This window comes from Uloborus diversus, chromosome 3 (assembly GCF_026930045.1).
Source record: "Uloborus diversus isolate 005 chromosome 3, Udiv.v.3.1, whole genome shotgun sequence".
In the NCBI taxonomy this organism is placed as follows: domain Eukaryota; kingdom Metazoa; phylum Arthropoda; class Arachnida; order Araneae; family Uloboridae; genus Uloborus; species Uloborus diversus.
The window spans coordinates 162,188,518-162,214,672 of NC_072733.1; the positions used below are offsets into that span (position 1 = coordinate 162,188,518).

General features: G+C 32.3%; 1 protein-coding gene across 1 annotated transcript in view; it reads right to left on the reverse strand.

The window, feature by feature from the left end:
- LOC129219024 (jouberin-like) overlaps window positions 1-25,942 on the reverse strand; it is a 26,422-nt gene extending 480 nt beyond the window's left edge. The window contains exons 1-7 of the mRNA XM_054853343.1: window positions 25,808-25,942; window positions 13,104-13,263; window positions 12,860-12,955; window positions 10,512-10,605; window positions 9,592-9,675; window positions 9,394-9,495; window positions 4,174-4,296 (exon numbers count right to left, since the gene is read on the reverse strand). Coding sequence (XP_054709318.1) covers window positions 4,174-4,296; window positions 9,394-9,495; window positions 9,592-9,675; window positions 10,512-10,605; window positions 12,860-12,955; window positions 13,104-13,263; window positions 25,808-25,811 — 663 coding nt within the window. The 5' untranslated portion in view covers window positions 25,812-25,942. The remainder of the gene's footprint in view (window positions 1-4,173; window positions 4,297-9,393; window positions 9,496-9,591; window positions 9,676-10,511; window positions 10,606-12,859; window positions 12,956-13,103; window positions 13,264-25,807) is intronic.
- Between the last annotated feature and the right edge of the window lie 213 nt (window positions 25,943-26,155).

Genomic DNA, 26,155 nt, shown 5'->3' on the forward strand with positions numbered 1-26,155 from the left:
ATGAGAGAAAACATACAGGTGAAATGACGGGTGAATGTAAAAAAGAAGAAAAGATAAAAATTTTACTTTTATCATGAGTCTTTACAACACACTTTTTTTTTAATCACCCACAAGTGGAGCTTTTTTTTCCAGAAAACTATCAAGAAATGTAATTTTCTTTACGAAAATAAAATCAGCTGTAAGGATTGTATTTTCAAGAAGGCTTCTTAAAGGAACTTTTGACTTTCATTTCTGCCACAGTAATTCCAATATTATTATTATTATTATTTGGCAAGAAAACATATAAGAGCTTATTTTTTCTGGGATTACTTGGAAGATCATGTTTTTAGAATCTATCTGTAAACTTGGTATGTTGAGAAAAAGGTGAAGTTGCATTATTTTACAAATCTATACAAAGTTAGCTTACTTGCCAGCCATCAATTGATTCTTATCTCTTGATCTCATTTTTGATTCCTCAATCTTCTTGATTTTTTTAAAAACAAATTTATTTACGTATTTATTTATTATTATTTTTTTTTGCCGTAATATTCGCATACACTCAGCAGTTTTTTCTGTCATTTCTTTTTGTTTACCTGCTATTCTTGTTCTGCTTTAACTCTTTTTTTTTTTTTGATTGGCCGTTTTTTCCATAAAATAGCCCAAGAAAATTTCACAAATATGTGTTAAAAAACGGAGTTAATTGTTGCAAAAATTACAAAATATTATACAGTGACATTCAAAAAAAAAAAAAAATTCAAAATATACATTTTATTTATCTCTTATTAAACTAAACGTTTGAAGATGCAGTGTTTGTTTCAAGCTATTATGTTGGTTACAATCAATTTGTTACGTTCGTCAAGCTGATAACTGTTTAAATAATTTAATAAAAATTTAACATTTTAAAGGCAATCTAGGTAGCCTTTGGGAAGAGAATAAAGCAAAAATTTTCTTTTTATAGCCTTATAAAAAGTGTGGAAGGAAAAATACGATGTTTTGTGACGAACGTAACAGGCCATTCAACACAGAATTCAAATTAGGCTCAACGAGAAAGAAATAAAAATTCAATGAAATAAATTAAAGAAAATGAAACCTCAAAAGATAAGAAATAACTGAAAAAAAAAAATAATTACATCAAATGCATGCTTAAAAAATTACAGGTCATGTTTCTTGAATGCTTAAAAGTTAAAATTTACATGTTGTATTTAAAGATGTTCAAGCAGTAATTATTCTACACACGGCATCCATCTTAAAAACCTTTTACGAGATTCGAAAATTACGAATGTTTTCACTAAAATTATGTATGACACATTAATATCGATTGAGTTTGAAGTTTTGGCCTACAGGTTGACATTTCTGTGGAATGAATCATAAGAAGAATTTGAAAGGTATCAACACCTGGGCAAATAAAGCGCTACTTATGCTGTTTTCAGGGGCACCCCAATGGGAGGTCACTGTGATAGTCTAAAAAATTCCTCATTTGGCAATTTTGTCTAAATACAGTGAAGCACAGTTTATAGGTTTTTGAAGGGACTCTACGAAAAAAGCGTACAAATGAAAAACCGTATTATAGGTATAGGTTAAGGAGTATTAAACTCTGTAGGGATCAATTCAAAAAAATGTATTAGTGATAAAAACATATAAAAGAGAAACCTATAAACAGTGCTTCACTGTATTTGGCAAATTTGGAGACAGTGGCGCTTTTCCTGTATTTCTTTCTTTTTTTAATAATACGTAAAATTTTTTCTAATTGGGTGCAAGTACAAGGCCCACAGGAGACCATGTCATCATAGTTGGAAACTAGCATAGATGAGTTCCACCTCGCCTGAAACCTTTTTTCCACATCTGAAATGTCCTGATAAAAGCACTGCCGGTACTTGTCACTCACAGCACCACAATTGCTTAGAACAAAGTCGAGATGTGAGTCGAGAAAAGTGTATTCTGAGCGAAATATTACAACATAACTGTTGGTGTACAACTTAATTGGTATGTAAAGTGTCAACATTGCAAAATTTATCCCTATCATGGAATGAATCTTATATCTTTAAACGAGCAATTCTTGTGGGTATGTATATATATTTATATTTCATATCTCGGAAATGGCTCTAACGATTTGGATGAAATTGTGGATTTAATTGTAGTTTAGCATTTTAAGTTCATCTGCATCAGCATTTTTCTGTTAAAACACGATTTTTTACAAAAAAGAGTTTTTTAATATAAAGTCTAACTGAGTTCAGCCCTGAATAAAATTGTGAATTGACACATAAGGCAGCCGATTTGCAACCATAACAATGAACATTTGTCCCTTCTTGCTTTAAAATTTTAAACTTGCTTAGAGTTGCCAGGTTTCGTTGATATTAGCCACTTTGGCTAATTTCAATCGCACTTGGCTAAAAACAAATTAAAAAGCATTATGTAAGTCGATGTAATGCTTTTTTTTTTTTTTTTTGAAGCAAAACTATTGCTTGGCTGTCTTATTTATATTTATTTATTTATCTCCTTTTTAACATTTCAAATAATTTTATATCTTTTTTAAACCACACATCTAAATTTTATTTCGAAAAAACAAATGTCTTGAAACTGTTTATATTTTGTTAAGACTGTTGTTGTTATAATTTGTTGGTGTGGTTTGTGGATCATCAGTTTTTATGGATAGCATGCTGTGTGTAGCATTTTCTGGCGTAAAGTGACCAACTACACTAAAAGAGCTTATTCCAAGTGAAAATCTTGATTGGGATAAAATCGTAAATCCCAACATAGTATGGAAGGAAGTATTGGTTAAAACTGAATTTCACCATAGTAAAATTGGCTCCTAGTTCAAAATCTTTGAATTAATGACAGGAAAATTGTAGAGTGGAAACAAAAATGTAACAGATAGTTTAAAGCAAAATGTTGATTTAACTGCATTCAGAATCTTTCTTTGGTACTTTAGTGTTATAAGATGGTCATGGCGTATTTTCAATCCTAGCAATTTTTTCATATTTATTATCGCAATGTTTGGTCTTAGTTTTGGTAGTACCGTGCGGTAAATATGTATAAGAAAATCAGCTCAGAGCTTCCCTGAGTGGATGATTGTGGGGGGAGAGGAGGCCTATATTCAGCAGTAGACTTCTTATAGCTGAAATGATTATAATGCTGATGAAGTGATTATATGTATATCTCTCGTTTTTTGGAAGCATATCCAACGACTGGCGTGAACCTTAATATTTCGTTAACGTGATGCTTTTCAAGTACAGTGAAAAAGTATCAAACCTTAGAAAAACACCAGTTGACAAAAAAAAAAAAAAAAAAAAACTTTTAAAGCAGAGCGAGGCTCGGTTGTCCAAGGTACTTCCTATTTATCAAGGAAATGAGAGCTAAGTAAATAGTTTATACATCTTATTTGTTTGTGTCACATTGAAATAAATAAGAATTCATTACTTTTAACTAGGATAGATTTTGAGTGTTGACCAGTGTAATTAGTTACTGTTCAGGAAATACAGGGTGGCCGAAAAGCCCTTGACACATTTAAAAAATTCATAGAAAACCAACATATTGTCGTATGATTTTGCGGTTTGCACCATAATACTTCACAGGTTCAAGAGTTTTTATGACATCAGGGAAAAAAAATAAAAAGGGGAAAAAAAGAAGAAGAAAAATGGCATTTTGCAGCCAGGGTGTCAATATATGCTATGCTTAAAATTCTACTTTTAAGTCGTTTTTGTTTACTTGGGAAAACGCAAAAAGGAATGAAAATTACTAAACAAAGAATTACAAGCATAGCATATACTGACACCCTGGCTGCGAAATGCATATTGTTTTCTTTTTCTTTTTTCCCCTTTTCTTTTTTCTCTTTTTTTTTTTTTTTTTTTTTTTTGATGTCATAAAAACTCTTGAACCTGTGAAGTATTATGGTGCAAACCGCAAATTCACATTACAAGTTGTTGGTTTTCTATGAATTTTTTAAATGTGTCAAGGACTTTTTGAACACCCTGTATATTTAATTGCTAATGCATGCTTTTTTTAAACTAAAATTATATAAAGTTTTAATTTTCTATGCTCCGAAATATATTTATGTTAAAATATATAACATTGTGTTACTTTATAAAACAGCATTTTATAAAATAAAATTATTGCAGAACATGAAATTGAATCATAAAAATAATTTTTACTTAGCAATATTAGGCATAAGAATAATATTTTTACAGATTGCTCTACCTGTTGCAATGGTACCATTGATCTCAGAGCAGGATTAACAACAAAAGTGTGGTAAGCTTCAATGGTTACACAAAGAGATGCTTGTAGAGGAACTCGATGCGATTCTCTCCACCAGCTGTACACCTATGCATACATTAAAATTTTTAAATTATAGCTAGCTTTTGTCAGGACAAATTACACACACACACATATATACATATAGGCGGGCATAGAGGTCACCAAGGGTAGCACGGTTCCTTCATTAGTTGAAAGAAATAAACATTAATATAAAACTGGCAAACCTTTTTACATGCTGAGGTTGATTAATTCATACCTCATATGCTTTAAAGATGCTTTTCTACTCTTAATTTGTAAAATTTTCTATGGGCGCCCACATGGAAGGGGGGGGGGGGCTTTCAGAGCATTACCTAAACACCTTGGTACAATGGTGCTTCCATTTCTGAAGCTCTGTGCACACCTGTGCATACACAAACAGCTTTCAAAGCACAGAAAATTATTTTTTTTAAAAAGTGAAATGCTCAGCTACTAAAAAAGAATAAATGTGCCAAAATTTATCCCAGTGTTTTGCAATAAGTTTTCACTGTTATTACAATGTTTTAATTTTACATTCTCTCACAAACAGTTATGTACTAAACTACATTAAAAGTAAATGAGTTTTTTAGCTAAAAAATATTCTAATTTTTTTTTAAGAAACAGATTACAGAACAAAGTTTTAAACTAATAAACTTGAAATGTCACTACATTTCAAGCAGGAAAACAATGATAATTGAATATCATGCAATATAATTCATTTGAACTACCAACAATCTCATTTTGGTAGGATATATCCTATAATTTTTCCTCTTGTTCTCCCATACCACTTATAGAAAGAAAATAGAGGCATCATACTTCAAAAATAAATAAATAAATAAATAAATAATCATCTATATATATAAAACGCTTATGCGTGGCGCAAAACGAGCCTTTATTTCTTTCTCTCCGTTGGCAACGATTCGCTTTGTTTACGATCGTTGTTTACAAGTGCTGCAACTTGCTTCTAGCGTTAGATGTCTAGCGTTAGAATTTGATTTTTGAATGAGTGTTTTCGATCATTTGAATATAATTTATAAAGAAAAGAGCAGTGTGCTTGGGAGTCTTTAGATGAAAGATTTAAACACTGATCAGTAAGAAATGCTGCCGATAGGATTAGGCGCGCAAATGCACGCCGTGAACCGCGAATTGCAAATCGAGTGAGTTCTGTAAGTGTTTTCAAACATATTTCCGGTATAATCATGCACTTTACTGGAGAAAAGAGTTGAAATAATAGTGATAGTAATGAAACTGGAGGAAAATATTATTTTATTTAAAATAAGAATGCTAATAATAACACTGATACTTATCCTCGAATACCACTAATTTTATCCGATAGTAACGTGCCTTTTGAATTCAAACGTGAACAATTTCCTGTTAGATTAGCCTTCTTAATGACTATAAATAACGCACAGGGTCAAACTTTTGATACATTTTTTTTAGATTTGACAAAACCACTTTTCAGTCATAGACGTCATGTGTAAGACATTCAAGAGTCATAGTATCTGAAAACCCAGAAATTTGCTATTGTGTATGCAGAGAAGTATTATGATTTTCTTCTTTTTTTAAAAAATAGTTTGCAAAGTAAATGTTGATGTCAAAAGGTTTTTCCCTTAACCATATTGCTTACAAAAAATAAAGTTCCCTACTTACCAGGGCTGCAGTGTCGGAGGAAAAATGTCCTACTCTGACTACAAGATTTTTAGAGACTCGAACTCCTTTACCCAAAATTAGTCCGACTCCACAAATATTGGCAGAGTTGCGAATTTTGAGAGAAAATTACTGACTCGGTCTCTTGAAATTTTAAACCCTTGACTCTGACTCCTTTACCATAAAACCAGTCCGACTTCACAGCCCTGCTATAGCTTACCACGAAAAGAAGGTGGATGACCTCAATGCAAAGACATCATTTGCATCATTCGTGATAGGTTGTTTGTTATTATTTTGGAATATATAGGATTAACGAGACCATGCCTCTTACTATTTGGTGCTTTCTGGAAGATTCTACCGATTACAAATGATGCAAATAATGTTTCCCTTCAAGGTCATCCGCCTTCTTTTCGTGGTCAAGCTTAACTAACTGCACCCTGTCAATACTGAAGTTTTTTTTCCAACCACATTTTTTTATATACAGTGAAGCACTGCTTATACGTTTTTGAAGGGACTATGAAAAAAGCATACGAATGAAAAAAAATGTATAATTGGTAAAGAAAATGTATATTACACCCTCCAGCGACAATTTAGAAGACGCGTATAATTAATAAAAACGAATAGAAGAGAAACCTATAAACCGTGCTTCACTGTATTATGTTATTCCACATAGACTAAATGAATTTATTGGACAACTCTCACTGCCAAAACATGTCACTTAGTTTTGCAATGCATTGAAGTTAAGAACTGAACAACAATGGCAAAGTAAAGCAACAAATTGAATCGTGAAGACCTGAAGAGCAAAACATTTCACATACCTTTGCAATGGCATTGAAGTTAAGAACTGAACCACAGTGGTAAAGTAAAGCAACAAATTGAATCGTGAAACCTGATTTTACTGCTAATATGTTTTCACAAAATCATTTTGACCCTCTGCTTTATTTATAGTCATTAGGAAGGCTAATCTAATGGAAAATTGTTTACGTTTGAATTTAAAATGCACGTTGCTATAGAATGAAATAAATGGTATCCGAGGTATGACAAATATTAGTGTTATATAGTAATCAATAATTTTTTTGTGCTACAATAATATTTTCCTCCAGTTTTATAATTATCAGTCTTAGGTCAACCCTTTTTCTCCAGTAAAGTGCATGATCAATCCGTAAATGTATTCGGAAACACTTGCGGAATTCTTTCGATTTGAAGATGGTGTGCATTTGTGCACCTTAGCGTATCGGCAGCATTTCTGACCAATCTGCGTTCAGATCTTTCTTCTAAAGACTCCGTAGCCCACTGCTCTCTTCTTCGTAAATTATATTCAAGTGCTCTGAAGCCCAGAGGCTCAATGGTAGCCCTTTCACGCTGCAGGTCCGGGTTCGATCTCAGGGTTGGTCATGATTCGTGCCTTCACTGGGTCGATAAAATGAGTACCAAGTATGCTTGGGAACTAAACCCTGGGGGTTCCACGTTAGGCTGACCTCTTAACCGGAACATCTGCCTAGCACCCCAGAGCCCTTGGTCAGAAGAAGTGGGATGGTTACAGTAGGCCTTGGCCCCCATAAACTGTCGTGCCACTGGATTTGGTTTCTTGACTCTTAAAACACTCATTCTAAAATTTTTTTTACTAAATCACTGCTTTCAGAGAATGTCAGAAGTTGCTTGCTCTTTACAACTGTTAGACATTTTAAAACATATACATACACATATTTTGACACTGAACATAGTATAGTTAATGACCATGAAATGTTTTAAAGTGTGTTAACATTGTAGGGTTTTTTTCACTGCAATTTCTTTTGCATTCAGTAAATGTAGGAAACAAAGATTACATTATGTTTGTAATTTTAGTACAAAAATGTTCCTTTGCATACTTTTCTCAAAAGATAATGGAATTGCAAACTTTTGCTTTATAATAATCCAATGCACGAGTTGCATGTCAAAGTAATTATCTCCTTTTAAATGTATGAAAATCATAAGTATTATGATATTCATATTAAAAAGAAAAACTACCTTTTTTTTAAATACAGATAAAGCTAGACCAATATCTGGTGACCGGTGAGCGAGCGTAGCGAGCTCGGATCGCTTTGCGATCCGAAGGAACTGCATAAGCAGTTCCGGGGGTTGGCGAGCGTTAGCGAGCAGGGGGCGATAGCCCCCTAGTTTGTAATCAATTATTTTTACAAAAGGAATACAAGTGGAGGGAAATTACATATTTAATTTACTCTCTACTGCTATAACTTGGAGTTAAATTTGCTTATACTGCTCCTGATACAATTTAGATAGCAATTATAGTCTGTAAAACTTTAGAACTAGTAATGCAATTTCACTGATTCTGTCCTCACTTTTTTCAGTTAAAATATGATTAACATAAACAAATGAAATAAAACTTTAGTTTACTTATTAATGCTTTTTTATATCTCCCTGTGATACTTCTACTTCAATAATTTTATACTTTCATATTTTAACTATTTGGTAACCTTATCATACAAGGCTTACAAGGAATTTCAATGCAATAGGTGTTAGTTTATGGATGAAAAATGCATAATAAATTACTGAGTGCAAAAATGTAGAGTGTTTGTGTTTTATTTATGATGTTTTTACCAAATTATTATTACTAGTATTTGAATTTTAATTGGATATAATGTTTTGAAAGCTTAAAAACCAATTTTTGAGTTAGTCAGGTTTTTTAAGCTACCAAGTCTATTATTTGGAGAATAAAGAAGAGAATATCATGAGATACACATTACTGAGCAAAAAATATTACACGAATATTGTTTCCAGAAATCTTCAAAATTCCATTTCAATATATAAAAGTGCAATCTATGTCTTCATATATTCATAAATGAAACAAGGGTATTACATAATTGGGTGTTTGAAAAATTGCGGATGGGAGACTTTTACCGACAAAAGATTCATAAGAGTCCCATATACAATGAGTGTGCATGAGGATTTAAAGCATTTATTAAATTTCATAATACTTGAATAAATCTAGTGGAATAAGAGTAAGCATTTATTAATAATTCGAACAAAGTTATGGTAAACAAAGTAAGACATCAAACATGAAGGAGAGAATATAAAATGTTGACGCAAAAAAGTGAAAACATATTGCTATTTTCCTTCCTCCCAAAAAATGTGATCTGCTCTACACATACAACTTGGAGGGGAGTCTTTCCTTCTCCTAATTTTTTTTTTTTTTTAAATTTCAGCCAATATCATGCATTTCAAAATGATGAAAAGGTCAAATTAATACAAAATCAATTTGGTAATTGCAAAGAGAGAAGCTAAGAAATGTCTGCAAGAATAATATGCTACAAAATTATTCTTTTAGAAGCACTGCAGCACAGGTATTATGTAATATTCAATAATAAAAGAAAAAAAATACTGAACAAAAAAGTTTACCAAATACTTTATGAAAGGAAAAAAAATACAAGCATTGTTATATTTTAGCAATGAAGAACACTTATAAGAAAATTAACCAGTTTTCATAGTAATTATTACACATACCTCTATTTTTGAAACTTTTGCATTCTTTTGAGAAGGATATATTTTAAACAATTGCAAACGCAATTTAGATCCAATATTTAAAGCATCATTTTGTCCAAAAATCTGTTTCAAAAAGAAATTTAGTATTATAAAATGGTGAATTCACAAAAAAAAAAAAAAAAAAGAGTGAGGAGGGATATAATTATATTTGTACTATACTTTAAGAAATGCCCAAGCAATTTTCTTCATTCCAACAAAGCTGCTTCCATTGCCAATATAAGGCTGAGACATCAAATCTATTACCTATCATGGAAAGCATAGTCATAGACATTGGAAATACATACTACTCACACAAAGATTTTTTGAAAAATTTAGAGAAAGAAAATAATACTAAGCTGTCTATACAAAAGTAACACATAAACAGCTATAAAACAATTTTCTTTGTAAAAAAACAATTATCATATAATGTATCATAAATATTTTATTTAAGATGAATTTTGGGAGCAAGCTTAGTGTAACAACATCTAGAGTATCTTGAGAAGTTCTGACAATTTTTTGAAAAAGTTAAACTCACGTTCTTTTACAATTATATACAAGTAACACTTGATGCAATAACTAAATACTTGAGATTAAACTATATTACAATAATAATGTAGAATACTTATTAAACAAATGCCAAACATACATAAATTTTTTTAATAAGTTTTCAGTTACAGTTTATTTAGTTTAAACTAAATAGAATTTTCGTAATTTCTGTACATTTCTAGTTATCTAGGTTCAACCCTCAGAAAGAATGTTCCCTTAGCATATGAGTAATTTATAAAGGCATGGCATAGGTACACACATAACTGCTCAAAGAAGAATGTGGTAAAATGAGCCTGTAGCCCTCCAATGGAATCACTAAAAAACAGGGGTACAATCATTAATTAAAATCTCAGTTTAGGTCCCTTACAACATATATAATCCACTTAGAAGCAAAACACTACATAAGCCATGACAATTCTCAAATGTTAATATATTCTGCAAAGAATACTCAAATAAAGCATTTTCAACAAAAATAAACTTTTTAGAACTCTAATAGACTTTTTCATACAAGGTACTTCAATAAAAAGGAGCACAAAAATTCAAGATTATCTTACTTCAAAAAATAAAATTGTATTCATGTCTTTCTTGAAAATATGATCAAATTTTTCATTCAAAATGAATGATTCTTCCCAATTAAGGTAATGGTATCTAAAAACAGGAAATAAATGCATCAGTCAAAGATATTAGACAGAATGTATACAAAATAAATGCATCAAGCTGCAGGTTACAATTTATTGAAATAAACTATACATATTTGTTGAAGTGTTTGATTGATGTCTGAAAAAAGATGATTCAAAAGCTCAGTTATGTATTTTTCCAATCATGTCTTATGTACTTTTCCAATTATATTAAACACATAAATCAAATATTTTTCATACAGTTTTGAGAATTATAACCTTTCATTATCAAAAGTGATCAAAAAGTGAACAGGCCATTTAAAAAAAAAAAAGGATTCCCAATTAATATCCCTCTGCAAAAAAAAAAAAAAAAAAAAAAAAGATTTTTTAAGGGGAATACTCAAAAAAGAGTCTTGAACTGCATCAAACTTGCTCTCTTAAGGTGCGCAAGTGACAAAAAATTGATTATTACAGGAATTAACTCTCAAAATAGCAGGTCAATAATAATGAGTCAATGCACGGCCCTGGGCAGTCACCCAGATTGTCTGGCCCTAGATCACCACTGGCAGTTTGTATCATAAATAACTATAGTTTTGTTCAATTAATGTAATTTAGGCTAAATAAATGCGCAAATCTAACTTACAGCTGTAACTTTTAGTTATTTCAGCCTAACTATGTTGTGCCTAGTGTTATGACATAAATCAATAATTTTAAATCATTCCTCGGACTACCCAACTTTTCCCCCAAAAGTACTAAAAGCTTATAAGAATTGATACATTTTTTTTTCTTAGAATTCTCAAGACATCAACTGATTTTTCCCTTTTCATTTTAAGTTGCATTCTATAGCTGATTATAAAATTGTGAAAGGGAAAGTGTTCAAGTGCATGAGGAAATACTTTCTCAAGTTCATTTTAATAAATTTGAAAAGTTGTCTAATATCGAAAGTGTCTGGTAACTTTTGGAAATATAGTGTTTAGTTAACCCACAATGATACTAATTTTCAAAGTTGCCCAAAAGCTCGTGAAAATTCATTTAGCAAAATAAAATACATATTTTAGCGTAAATGTATTAGTTGACCACAGATAATCAATACACTGGTTCAAAATTTTGAACAAAAGAGAATGAAATTTTGCATACACTAGAAAGCAACGAAAGCCATGATAATAAGAGTGAAGCTAACTGCATTGCTGAAAAATTGGAAGAACCATATGGTAGCAAGCCTTCCTACTTTGGTAATGGTGTCTGGTTTGAAATTCATTAGGGATGCTTAAGTTTGGAGCCCAAAATGGGGAATCCAAAACAGTAGGGACAAATCTTTACACTAGACGAAAAAATGTTATATACAACACATGTTATAAGTACGTTATAATACATGTTATAAGTATTGGTTTTCAATGGGAAATACTGGATAGGGAGAAAATATCAATTATTTACAAGTTTTAGGGAAACATAATCAATCTAATTAATTTTTTGAGAAATTAGCAAAATGAATTGCCACTTGTTTGAGCATTGAATATAAAAAGACTAGTTTTGCCATAAAGTTGTTATGTTTTTCCATCTCTAGTGAAGTCTCTGCTAAAACCAAACTTGATACTGTTTTCAAGTTACTGGAAAAAAAAGGTTTGCTCTTTAATTTTAAGACATAGGAAGAAACAATGAGATCAGGGCCAGCAAGAGGCCATGTCTGCCTAGTCGGATACAAGGAACCCAGCCCTTTTTGGGGGGAGGGGGGAGGGCATTTCAAAATCAGAGTAGTTTAAACCTTATATGTTTTATGAGGGGAGAGGAGTCCAGCGACAAAAATGACAAGGGGCTCCTCTTGGCTCTTGTTCAGCCCTGAATAAGATTATCTCCTGTATTTACTTTTTCTTCTGATTAATTATGGGAAAAAATTGACAAACGTTTTGAAGGTTGCCACGCATTGCAGCACCCTGTGCAGCAGTAGCCCTGAGCTGTGGCACTGACAAGTACTATCTTCCAAGATTAAAGCTTAACCAAGGATAATCGAGTGCAAAACTTACCATATTGTCTTCAGTACCTAATATAATACAAATAAAGGATGAACATACATTCAGGCAAATGAATGTAAACATGCTTTTAGAAATAAATACATTAATTACACATTTGAAGTTTAGAACAAGACTTTATAATGACTTTTCAAAATGTTTACTTTTATCCAAAACTAAAACCACAGTCATTTATTGCTAAATACAAAAAGAAAGAAAGAGAGAGAGAGAAAAGAAAAAAAAAGAGTTTTAAACAAATAAGTTCTGAAAAGTACAAACCGTTCTCCTTGAATTGAGCAAGGTTGTGTCATAACTGGCATGATGTAATCAAGATCACTTCTTTGATTTTCATAAAAAGACATTACAGATCGGTCTCTAATGTTGTAAAAGAAAATTTTAACATTTCATTACAAGAAAAAAAGTACAGAATACTTTAATAAACGGCAAAAGATTTTAAAAAAAAATTAAAAAAAAAGATTTTAATCAATTTTGTTACAATATCAGAATAACAATAAAAAATTACCTTTGAGATTTTTTGATGTATGATCCATTTTCAGCATCCACTACATGCATGCAAACTACAGGTTGTCTTAATAAAATTTCTGACTTCAGTTTATCACAATGATGAACAGTTACTTTTGTTATGGAATCACCAGAAAAAGTCTTTTGCCTTCCTTCATCCGCTAAAAATATAGCAATAACGAAGATTATTGTCAAAGCAAATGAGATGCAATTTTTGAATGACATATAAGCTTGAAATAGAAAAGAAGATCTTCAATGAAAAATAAAGTGTCTTTAATTATTACCATAACATTCCTTCTAATGTTTGCAAGTTTATCTAGTGTTATGCTAATTTTCATGTTGGGGATGAATAGGTAAATTGTTGCCAACACATGGGCATATAACGGACACAACCATTAAACTATTTTCAATGAAGGCTTAAAGAAGAGAATTATAAATGCATGTCTTGGAACATGAAGTTTTGCATTTTATAGACTTTAACATTACATAAATAATTTAAAATGTATACAATAATATTTTGAATTTACACTATACAGGGTTTAATTTCTAATTAAAGAAAAGTGCAGGAGCCCTTATGTATATTCTTCAGAACATCTATTCATATGTAAGGGGTCTGAAACCCAACAAAACAAAAAAAAAGAAACATAGTACAGGAGTTGGGCCAGGGACGTGCACAGAAATTTTGGGGCCCGTCACAAATGACTTTTATAGGCCCCCTTCCTCTAGTATTCACCCCTACGTCCCTACATATATTTCAACTCTTATTTTAAAAATCTCGGGCCATCTTCAGACTTGGGCCCGGGCCCAGGCCTGTGTCCAGGATTTCATAAAGGGAGGGGTTTTTGCAGGCCTGTCACTTCAAAATATTTTGTTTTGAAGAGGAGGGGCAAAGCGTTTGATCGATACATTTTATCTGAAAAAAAATAACAAAATATGTACAAAAATGCTTAAATTCATCATGTTTGCAGGGATGTGCCAGTTGCGACAAACTGCTCCAAAAGACTGCTAAATGAACTTTTCTGCTCCAAAATCGGACAAACTTGCCCCAAAAGTGCGATTTTGCATTTAATGTTGCAGTTCCTTCAGCATATTTGGCAGTTTTTTCAGATTATCATCAAGTTTAGGCATTTGGAGCTTGTTTTTACGATTTTTTTATATAGCCCCAATTTTTTGCGTATTTCAAAATCCGATTGCATCCGCTTTTGAAAAATTCAATCATTTTAATTTATTATGTGATCGTTTCCTTTGAGTTGAAAAATTTTGCATTGACCATTATTTTCAACCATTCTTATCTTTTTTTTTTTTTTCAGAAGAAGAGGATTTGTAAGTTCGTCTTGCCACGCCCACTCAAAAATGTCAAATCTAGTTGCATCCGAATTGATCTAAGCAAATGCCATGTGTAAAAATTAATATTGTTCACCAGTTTTTAATCTTGGGTTTCTTAAGATTTTAGGACAGAAAATTGATCCCTAATTTTGGTTGGAGACACACACGATAGCAAAAATCGGGGGATTCTAATGCTCTGGCGATGAAAATGCAGACATTTAAACTTTCTGAGACTCAAGCATTACTTTCCATATTCTGAACCTGCCTCAAAATTTTTATTTTTATTTTTTCACATGTATTTTAAAATTCCTTTTCTTATGACATCATTTCTCAAAAGCATTTTTTTCCATTGTAATTTCATTATTAATTTTGTGATTAAATATCAAATAGTTAAAAATTAAATATTTTAATGGTTTCCTTTGCTTGATCTTCAGATTTGTTAATCAAGTAGCTTAGTATGTAACATATATGACTATGTGTATAAGGTCAAATGTTAGTAAATAACTTACAGGTACCAAAAAAAAAAAAGATTAATAAATAGCTCTTTAAAACTCACTTGTAATTTTTTGAGGTAAATTTTTTAAATTTAACTATTCTTTTTTGCTTTTTTTTTTTAGCCTTTTTGAATATGTTTTTGAGTTTTATGTATATATATCTTGTGTCTTTTACATATATGTATGAACTACATAAAAGCAAACAGAATTTAAAAATAGATACCAAACACCAAAACTTAAATGTGAACAAAAGCAGTGATGTATTAAGCAAAGTAAATATGTGAACTAAATTTAAATCAGTGTAAGAAAAAAGTAGAGCAGGACATGGCTTGTTTTTTGTGAAAAATATTAGAGAAAAAAGAAAATAAATAAATAAATAAATATAAAATAAAAATAAACAAATAAATAAATATAAAATAAAATAAAAATAAACAAATAAATAAATATAAAATAAAATAAAAATAAACAAATAAATAAATGTAATTGAGAGAGCTTCAATTAGTAGTTGGAGTGTTGGAGTTACGGTTTTTTGCATCTCCTTAATCTCCCTTTTTATCATTTTATCATGTCACACATGTTTCTGTGCGTGAAATATACATAGTTGCGACAAATTGATGCAAAATTTAACTTTTCGCTGCTGCAAGCTGCTCCAAATTTGCAATTTTACTGCTCCAGGCTGCTCCAAATTCACCGTTTTACTTCTCCAAACTCACCATTTTCCTGTTCCCAAGATTGCTCTAAAAGCGAGTTCAGGATGGCATATCCCTGTGTTTGTAAAATCCAGGGAAATGGGTAGCAATTGACCCCCCTGATCTCCCAAATGACGGGCCAGCTTTTGGCTTCAATTATTTTCATTCTTAGTTGCATTGTCAGGAAAACATACTTTAGTGTGCAAATAATTCTTCACTGTTTAAGGTCACAATGAGGGGCTTAGCAGTTTGGAGGGGAGGGGGGATGGTTCAAATTCACAGAAGATTAGGTTTTAAGTAATATACTATCTATTCTATTAATGTATTTTACACACAGCAGAACCTCGTTTAGCCAGCGCCTGTTTATCCGGATCAAATTTGTAGAAAAAATATATTTACGTAAATAATAATTTAAAATTATGATTTCAAGAAGAGAAGTTTAAATGCGCCAAATACTCAGTTTCATTTCAATTAAGCATACTACTCCTGCGAAGGACGTACAATAAAGTATAGTACTAATTTAGCAAACAATATGATATACTTTGGATGTCAGCCCAATACTATTGCAGCTGAATTATAACTGATGAAGTAATTGAGAAAAAATGGTATGATATAGTTTTGTTCGAAAGCATTGTTTCTTGGTGCAATAAAAGATAAGTCTGCATATTTAAGAATATTATTGATTATTATCACGACTTTCCTTTATTAGGATTGCCTTTGGTCCTATCTAGTCTGGATAAATGAGGTTGTATTGTACATGTAAGGATCGTTATGAACCCCACCTCCCAGATGAAAATTTCTGGTTGGGCAAGAAAACCTCAGTATTTATCCATTTTACTGCTTGTTTAGATTCAAACCTATTATCTGTTTACAGTGCAATATATTGCAACAAGTACTGAGAAAATTTCAAACTCTTTTATAACATATGTTTTCAGGTTTTAATATTGTAAGATAATGCTTAGCAAACTAAATAGGAAGAGATTTGATGCAGATGTCAATTACATTAACAAACGCAATTACTATGCATCTACGGAGTGGCAACAGTTATCGCTTTTTGTGAAACGCCTCAGATCAAAACCCCTTATGAGAAGCAATATTAAACAAAGTATTGATAGCCCATTCAACTGTTCCTCCATCTCTGTTTTTCCAAAATATGATTTTAGTTGATTAAGAGAAGACAGTGTCGTAAGTTACCAGGCAACTTCAAAGAGAATGCTTTTTAAAAAAAGTTCTGTACACAAAATTGAACATTAAAGCTAATTTTAAGTCAAATATGCACAATTCTTCATTTATTTTTTTATTATTTCTCCAATGGGAGGGGTTTAACCCCTAAAACCCTCCCCTTGGACACGGCTCTGCCCGGGCCAACAAGTGCAACTTTTCTAATCGTGTCCACAAGCCTAAGTTGAGTTTCAGGTAGAAATTAAGCTTTGCAATCTGAGAAGTGCAATCAAAAATTTTTCAGCACCAATATGTTTGATTTTATCTGACGTAATAGCATACTGAAATTTTTACCTTTGAAGTATAGAGTTGTACTTTAAGCACTACCTACCAACATTTCAAAGTACTATGCTAAAAGATTCTGCATAGTGCATAGGTTTTTGAACAGAAGTGTGCTTAGAAAGAAACATGCAGTCTGTCATTATGTGAATATGAATGTTTAATGGACATAATTTCAAACTTCATCTTCAAATCTATCTTCCACGATACTTTTACCCCCAGAAAGAAATCCAGGGAGACTAAAAAAATACCTTGGCGACTAGTTCTTCAGGATCAACTCTCGAGTTTTCCAATGAACTCTGTGGAAAAATTTGTTTGTTGACAAAATTTTTTATATTGCTCCTAAGAATTTACAATTTTTGTCAATCCTTGCTTACCCCTATAGGCTTCATCCATAAAACAAAAAATTGGAAAAGCAAAGACCTTTTGTCCATTTGCTACAACTTGCTGGCGTGGATTTGGATTTCCTACATATGCATCTACTAAAACTAAATACCAAAACTGTATAGATACTGATCCAGATATTTGACTCCAGCAATCAAAAGTTAAACCCAATTCATTAAAATTGTGGCAGTTACAACAGCCTCACTCTTTTTGTTAATTCGATATTCAATTTTGAATTTGAATTCTATTAGTTTCTGTCCATTCAGTTTGATTTTTGAACTCTGGAATTTGTAAATAAAGGGAATCATTGTAAAGTACCTACCTTCTTCTTTAAGCAGTGATATTTCCCTCTTATTTGTAACGGTTAACTTAATTAAGTTCAATTATCTACAAACTACAAGTATCAACACACTCTAATTAATGACAGAGGTCCGCACTGAACATAGGTCCATGAACAGGGTCAGTAGGGTGCATCAAACCCCCCCATGTTTCAAAAAACTTTCTAGAAATTGTTTGTAACTATATTATTTTTGTTCCAAATGCCAAAAAAAGTATGAACATAAAGTTTCATGAGTTTTGAATAATATCTATGTGGTCCACCGGTCCTCCAAAATAAAAAAAATTGATAAAAAAACCGCATTAATGAGGAAAAAAGAAATAAATATCTATTCCAACAAACATAAAAACATTTGAGTGATTTAGGATGCAACAAAAGAACAGATGTACATGCACTAATTGCTTTTGATCTTTATTTTAATTCTTGTCAGCACTCATTCTTGATTCATTTAAATTTTTGAGTCATTTTCTTAGATTTTTTCGCTTTTGTCGATCTTGTTCAACAACTTGCACAACATGCTGGTAGTGATCTTCAGACTTTGAGGACTTGATGAAGTCATTACTAAGCTTGACTCCACGTTCTGCACAGTCGTTGATAACATTTAGTGCTTTTAACTTCGTAAAGGCTGCGATGTAGGATGTATTATTTTGCCATACTGAAACTTCTTCTTTTAAAAAATCAGAGTCCAATTCCAACAAGGAAAACAAAAACCAAGAATCTGCTCCAATTAAATCAGAAAGCTTTGTATTGATGTTGACATTTTTTGGAAATTTCGGTTTCCCAAAACCCATGCCATATCTACCTTTCAACTTAAAACCAGTATTGGTAAAACTTGGTTTCGTAGCTAGCAGTGCATTAGCCATGGCTTTTTGTTCTTGTGCCGGAACTTTGTTGCACCACAGAGCAAGTGGCACCATCTCTTAACTGTAAGATACCAATAGTGACTTGCAAAGGCACTGATTGCACTGTCGGATATGGTGGGATGGACAACTTTATATTCTATTAGAGAGCAAAGCATTTGTAAATCATTCCAAGGAGCATTTATGGCAGAATTACAGGTTATCCACCAAGAGCTGTATATAAGAGTGGCAAAATTTGCAAAGTCGCGCAGTTTTATAATCTGTTGCTTTGAAGCTATAGTGCCTGCAGGTAGTTGTGTTATTTGTTTCTCAAGAAGACAGATCTTAATTGTGTATAAAAGTTTAGCCATCCACCGTGCTTTGTGTAAGGCTCCTGGGCGATTCAACTTTGTTTCTTGTGTTATATTCGGAGACTCTAGGTATAGTATACAAAGTTTTGCAAACTCCATGTAATCATCTATACATAGTTCAGAATTTAAGGCACATTTTGCTGTCTCGATTGCATTAGTTTTAAGACCAGTAGCTATGTGTTTTGCTTCTTCATTCAGTGAGTTTGTGACATGTGGAGTCAACTGGCTATGATCAAGATCAAGATGATCGAAATTATCACGGAATCGTTTAAACAGGGATATATCTGGAGACTTTGAAGCCTCTATTTTTAAATCATCAAATACATGGGTCAAAATGATTTCGCCTATATGATGTCGGCAAGCTGACCAAAGAAGTGCACGTCCTAGCTTCTTTTGCACACTGACGAAGGCGGCAGTATTATGGCCTGTGTTCGATGAAGTTGTATCAAATGTCATGTTTACAACTGTTTGTGTGCAGTTCCAAGAAATGAGATGCTCATATATTAAATTGGCAATGACTGAACCACATTTGCGATCAGTTCCTAGAGGATATGCTGGCACACCAAGAATTTTTTGCCTGGTGGACAGCTCCAACGAAGATGGCTCAGGAAAGCACCACTGCTCTTTACAGGCTCCTGAAATTTCCATTGCAACTTCCCTTCTTGATGTATCTGTTGTTGCATAAGATGCCGCTATGGCAGATGTCTCACCTCCTAGTTCTGTAACTAGTGCCTTTGTATAAGCTGCCTGTTGTGCTGGACTCATATTTAAGCATGTTGCAAGTGAAACAAGATTAGGTTTCTTCATTACATCATGTGGGATGAATAAACTTGTTCCTGTTCTCTTATTGCGATGATGGCTTTTAGAACTTGTCAAGGGTCCTTCAAAACCAGCACCTTCTATGTCATTTGTTATGTTTTGTTCATCAGAATCAGATGAAGTAAGACTGTCATTTAATGATGAATCCAAACTGGTTTTATTATTTATCTTTGCTTTTCTTATTTCCTGTTGGTGCAACCGTGTTTCTTGTCTTTTTACTTTATCTCCAAGAGTTTTATCATATGATCCAAAAGTTGCCATACTATCACTTTTCATCGACTGAAGAAAGAAAATATCTTCTTTGTTCTTCATTAGTTCTTCTACATTAGCAGGCTACAACTGAAATGTTAAGGTTAGTTTATTTTCCATTTGTTTTACTTTTTACATAGTGGTGAGCGAAGATCTTCGATTAAGGGGTATAGCCCTCAACTTAACATTGTCATCAAGAAGTTTAATAATTTTTTGACAGGCTTTTAGCTCACTAATCATAGGAATATTTGCTTTTTCGTAAAAGATTTTTACCTGTGATAAGACTAGTCTTGAAGATTCCCATTTAGTTCTGTTTTCATGAGAACCTTCTTCAACATGATACATCATGCATCTTAAAACTTGCAAGTTAGTAGGAAGCTTGGAGCCATTTATTTTTGAATCGTCACTGTTTATCTTACCGCCAAGACCAAAAATATGCGACGACGATCTTGTGTCCATTGTGCAATCAGAACAAAAACTAAGTTAAATCAAGGCATGAGTTTCCAAATCAAAACCAGAAGTAAAATCAAGCAAAATAGAACACTTAAAAATTTAGACTAATGTTTTCAAATTAGAATGAAAAGAAAAAATAAACAAAATAAAAGTTAAGTAATGACTCAAAATTAAAAGTAAAAAAATGAGTTAAAGGAAAAACTACAAGTTGGCAAAAGCAGATAATGCACTGTTTTGTAAACAGAGTTGAAGTTGTAGTCACTATTCAATGTTGCCACATAATTATAGCAAAAGTTAATTTCGCTGTAATCGGCGGAGAGGCAGATTAAAAAGCACAAAACCCGTATTAATTATTGAAATTAAATGATTTTATGATCCATTTTGCCTTTTACACTTACCTAATTAATTCTTACTGAATATTAAGACTTAAATAATTAAAATTTTAAATAATTAATTATGAAAAATACTGATTTTAGTCATTTTTGGCAGAAAATCTGAAATTTCAAAGTGGGCGTGAAACACCTAAAATTATTAGGAAAACAAAAATATTTGATATGGAGAAGTTTTAAGGGTAATGGAACATTTTTAGACTAGGTACAAAGCAATTTGTTTCCGGAGGGGGGGTTGATGCACCCTAAGGGTCAGTATGCAATAAAGTTTGAGAATCCCTGTCTTAAAAGATTTGAAATTGACATTCAAGAAAGATTATATGATTAAAGATTTGAGAAGCCAGAACCTCCCACTCCTTGTGTCTATCATCGTTTCTAATTGAAGCCTAAAGTCGCGTTTTTAATATGTTAAATTCGAAAAACTTGGGAGAAGAGTCTAATGACTACTTTTGGTAATGTCAAGGCTTTCTCCTTAAGTCACCAATATTAGTCTACAATTCAAAGCATTGATGCAAGAACCAGGTAGATCCTTTTTTTTTTATTTCATTTTTGCATAAGGACTATATAGATGTTCCAATTGGTGCAACAATGGTTCACAAATGAGAGATCAGACCTCTGCTTTGTAATAAATAATGTGGGAAAGATAATTGAGTTTCTATTGGACACTGATGTTATTGGTTGTTCTTACCCATGAGTGAAACTTGACTTACCTGGTTCTTGCTTCTCAAGGTTCTCAATTGTGTTTTTTGACTTAAATATTGAAAAATTTCCAAAGTCTTCGAACCTGCGCAATTCCCTTAAAGTCGCTAAAGATATCTTAAAATTTCACTTATAGAATTTTCCATGGGAGAACTCTGTAACCTTTTTATCTGCACTAAAGCCAAAAATGGATTGCATCTTCAGAAAAAAATGCCAAGAGGGAACTAATGTTTCAACCAGATCAAAAAAGGGGCAGTGCGCTTTCAGATAAAAGGGCACTTTTTGACAAAAGTTTTGTCATATAAAAAAGGTGCTTTTTTTTAAAACTTTTTGGAATAGTTTTTTTGATAGTAACTATTTTTTGAAATATTGAAAAGTTTTTTGATTAGTTTTAAAAATTATGTTGCAATTAATCCCATATATTATAATCAGACTCTTGTAGATAAACAATTGAAACGAGGGAATGACGTTTCAAGGACAGGCTTGTGTGAATCTTTACTTTGCAAAAAATTTTTTGCTTTTGTGAAGTTTTGTTGAAATTTTTAAGGGGAGAGGAGGGTTGATTAAGTTAAGGTTCAAAAGATAGTTTAAAAGCGGAAGAGCACGGAACCCTCCTAAAAAATCTTGGAGTAAACACTAGGGAAACCTGTCTCCTTTCTCTTAATGTTTCCAAACATATTATAAAATTATGTTTTTAAAATTTCAATATCAAAAAATTCTAAAGGGGAGTCGCTGGATTCCCTATAGTAGCTAAATGTACAGTAGGCGTCTCTTAATGTGATCACTTTGGGACAAATGTAGTTTGATAACAATATCTGAATATAATCCAGGACGCACAAAATGATGATTTTTTTTTAAAGAAGCATTGATTTTTACAGTTGCAAATTAAAATTACAATGACTCAACTGAATGTTTTAAATTATAAATTACTAAATTAGCAGAATGGAATAGCTCTTTTTTCCATCGATTAAACCATCCGTCCGATGCTACAAAGTCTGTCTTTTTTGTCTATTTTAAAAGCAAGATCTTCTGCTTATTGTCGCATTAACGGACCGTTTACTTGCACATCCTTTTCCTTGACATTCGCACACTACAGCTTCAAAGCAGATTCAACTCCACCCTGTTTTCCAGCATGGTTTTGCTTGTTGTTTAAATTTTCATTTGGCTTCACTTCGTTTTCAATCTTGTCACTCATCAGCTCTCCTGCAGCATTTCCGTGACTCATCATGGTGAAATTGTTAAAGCGTTTTAAAATGTCATTTTTTCCCCTTGATAGTTAAATCATTGCGCCTTTCCTAGATGTTTGACCATTTAAAGTGAAGTTTTCAGTGTAAGCAGGGAGAAAACTCTTCTGCTTTACTGGTAAAAAGGGAACTTGTTTTCCTGGAAACTACGTGTCAGGATTTGCCTTTGTATTTCTGTTGATTAAAGAGAAACGAGCTGATGTGTGCATCATATGACTTCCTTTTACTCCAATTTAACATCATTTCCCCATTATTGGATATTTTAATGGGATTCAATTGTTTACTCTCTAAATATCACCAACAGAGGACAAATTGAAACCAAATTAAAGAAAAAAAAATCGCCAAATTTGTCGCCAAGTTGGCGACAAAACTTGGCGGCCAAAAGTCTGGCGATATATTGCCAAGTGTCCTACAAATTATAACACAATTTGAGTTTACATCGAAATTAACAATGATTTCCCCCCAAAAAGGGGCAAAAGATCCCCTTAGGAACATCCAAATGCAACCAAAAGGGAAGGTGCACAACTAGACCCGACAAGGAGTCTACGTACCAAATTTCAACTTTCCAGAACATACCGTTTTTGAGTTATGCGAGATACATACATACGTACATACGGACGTCACGAGAAAATTCGTTGTAATTAACTCAGTGGTCGTCAAATGGATATTTCGGGTGTCTGTACATACGTAGGCATATATCCACATATGTGATCAGGTCGAAAAAAAATCAACATTTATTTGGGGGTGAGAAAAATGGAAATTAAGGCCGATTTTTAAGTGAAAATTTTTTCGCGAATACAATACAATCTTCTGTGTAAAAGGAAGTAAAAAAGGGGAAAAAATTGAAATTTTATGGAAAGGTGATAATAAACGAAGGCACTAATTACAATGTCCAATTTTTTTAACACATGGTAATATAGAAGTGTTCCGGGACTTCCTAATTTTGATAATACTAAGCGAATGATAACATTAACCGTGATCACATTAAGCGGCGCCTACTGTACTTTAAAATTGGATAGAGTAGACTTCAGTCTTGAAATGCTTCCAAGTGAGATCACTGAGCCTCTTTCTCTCACTAACGTGACCAAAGATAGATTTGCATTTTTTAATAGTTCAACGTTGAAACTTTTTATACAGAGCCCCGATGCTTCCTTGTTCCATTAATTTTACCAAGGGTAGCCTAAAATTGTATTTCTAAACCTTCACATTTTGGAGAACTGCCGGGAAGAGCACCTGATATTTTATTGTAAACAAAGATAGAACAAAATGGACTTCAGTTTTGGAAAAGAAGAAAAAAAATCGTGGAGGAACCCTTTCTTTTCCTTCTCATTACGTTACCGAAAATTGTAAAATTGGGGTTTTGACATCAATTTCAAAAATATTACTTGGAAGGGAACTAGAGCCCCTTCCCCCTGTTTTGTTAAACCTCTACCAATTTCGAAAAAAAATTTCGGAGAAATTTACCTGATTTCAACCTTTCCTCATGTCTTTCCTATGTAGTTAGTATACAAACCTTAAGATGTACTTTTTAAGACTTGTAACCATTAGTATCCTTCTTTCAAGCCACATAAAAAATGTGTCCATGCTAGCTTTATTTTGTTTTCATAATGTTCTTTTTATTTTTGAATTATAAAACTTGCTTTGGAAACTTAAAGGAAAATAGGAACTAGGGGTAGTTTAACGTCTTTGCTTGACCTTGGACCAATCAAGTTACAGCACTGTTTAATTTAACTTTTTTAATTTACAGAGGTGGGCCAAAATATTCTTTTGCCGACTGGGCCAAAGTCAGCCAGTCCGCCCCTGTGCAGATCTGAATGTAATTTGGCATGCACAGTTCTTGAGACACAAACCAAAGTTTCGCTCAAAGCATAATTTTGAAAAACAAGCGGAAAGAATAGCTTTGTTGTTACAATGAGTGCAGTGGGCTAGGGTTCTTACAACTGCTGTCAGGTAGCAGCACAATACAGGTCCACTCAACACACGTGGTTGTAGACTGAACCAAAGCAATGTGCCACACAGGGAATATCGCAAATTAAAAATTACACACTGTCCCAAGTTAGCCCCCCAGTCCTAAAGTTATCCCATATTTATGCAAATAATTTATGTTTTAAAAATTATTTATTTTTTATCTTGGAATCAGTACTTTGTGTCAAACCAAATATATCAATTAAATTTGAAGCTAAGAAGTATAATAAGAAATGTGTTAAAAGCAAATTGAAGCAGTTTCTAACAACTGCTTTTTATTACCAAACTTCTAGTTCTTTGAAATTGTTTTACCAAAGCCTAAAGAATGTCAAATTTCTAATAAAATACAATAGGGTAATAAATAAGGTAACACAAAATTATTTTCTTTCTTCTTTTTTTTTCATTAACTCTATACATCCCACACATTGTGCATTAAAAAAAATTTTCTTTTGAGGTACACTAAAAGAGGGTAGCACAGTAGCGACACTATTTGATCTGCATTCATATTTTGAGCACTGCTAGTACATATCCTTCTAGTGCAACTAGCTTTTAATTATGAAAATACAAAATTTCTGGACAGCAATTAAAAGGAAAACTCTTTTTTTTTTTTTTTTAAATACATTAAATACTCAAAAAGATGACATTAGTTTGGACTTGGCTTAAAATAATCTCATTCAAAAAGAAGCAAAATTAAAAAAAGTAATCACTTCAAAAGTAGTTTAAGATGTCACAAAAAAGAAAAAGGTTTCTAACAACAAAAAATAAAACTGCAATAAATTTAACCTCTTGGTTATTCTATTACTCGCTAAAGTACGGCAGAAAATTTTGTGCTCAGAAAACACTTCTAAATTTCCGATACATTCTATTTAGATCGTTTCTTTCAATACAGACGTTGATGCACGCAGTACCACAAAAATAAGAAAACACACGTTTGAGACAATACATACTCATTCTTTCTTTGTTGATTTTCAGGAAAGAGCTTTAAATAAGCGAAATGAAATAAAATCTGGTTCTTTTGAAATTTTCTCTCACAAACAATTCATAAAATACTATCTTATAAAACCCCCAATCCACTACCTTCACTACATAGCACACGTCGGTCAATGCAGGAACGATCCTGGGTCCATGGTTACCATTTTGGCGACTTCATCTATTTCAAGGCGAGTTCTTATCAACATGACGAACATGATGCCAAAAAAAAAAGTGCGATACCATAAGCAATACAGTTGCAGTTTATTTTTCCTTTTTGGAAACACTTCCTGAAGGAGAATGTTCTTTCCGATTTTAAGTGTACT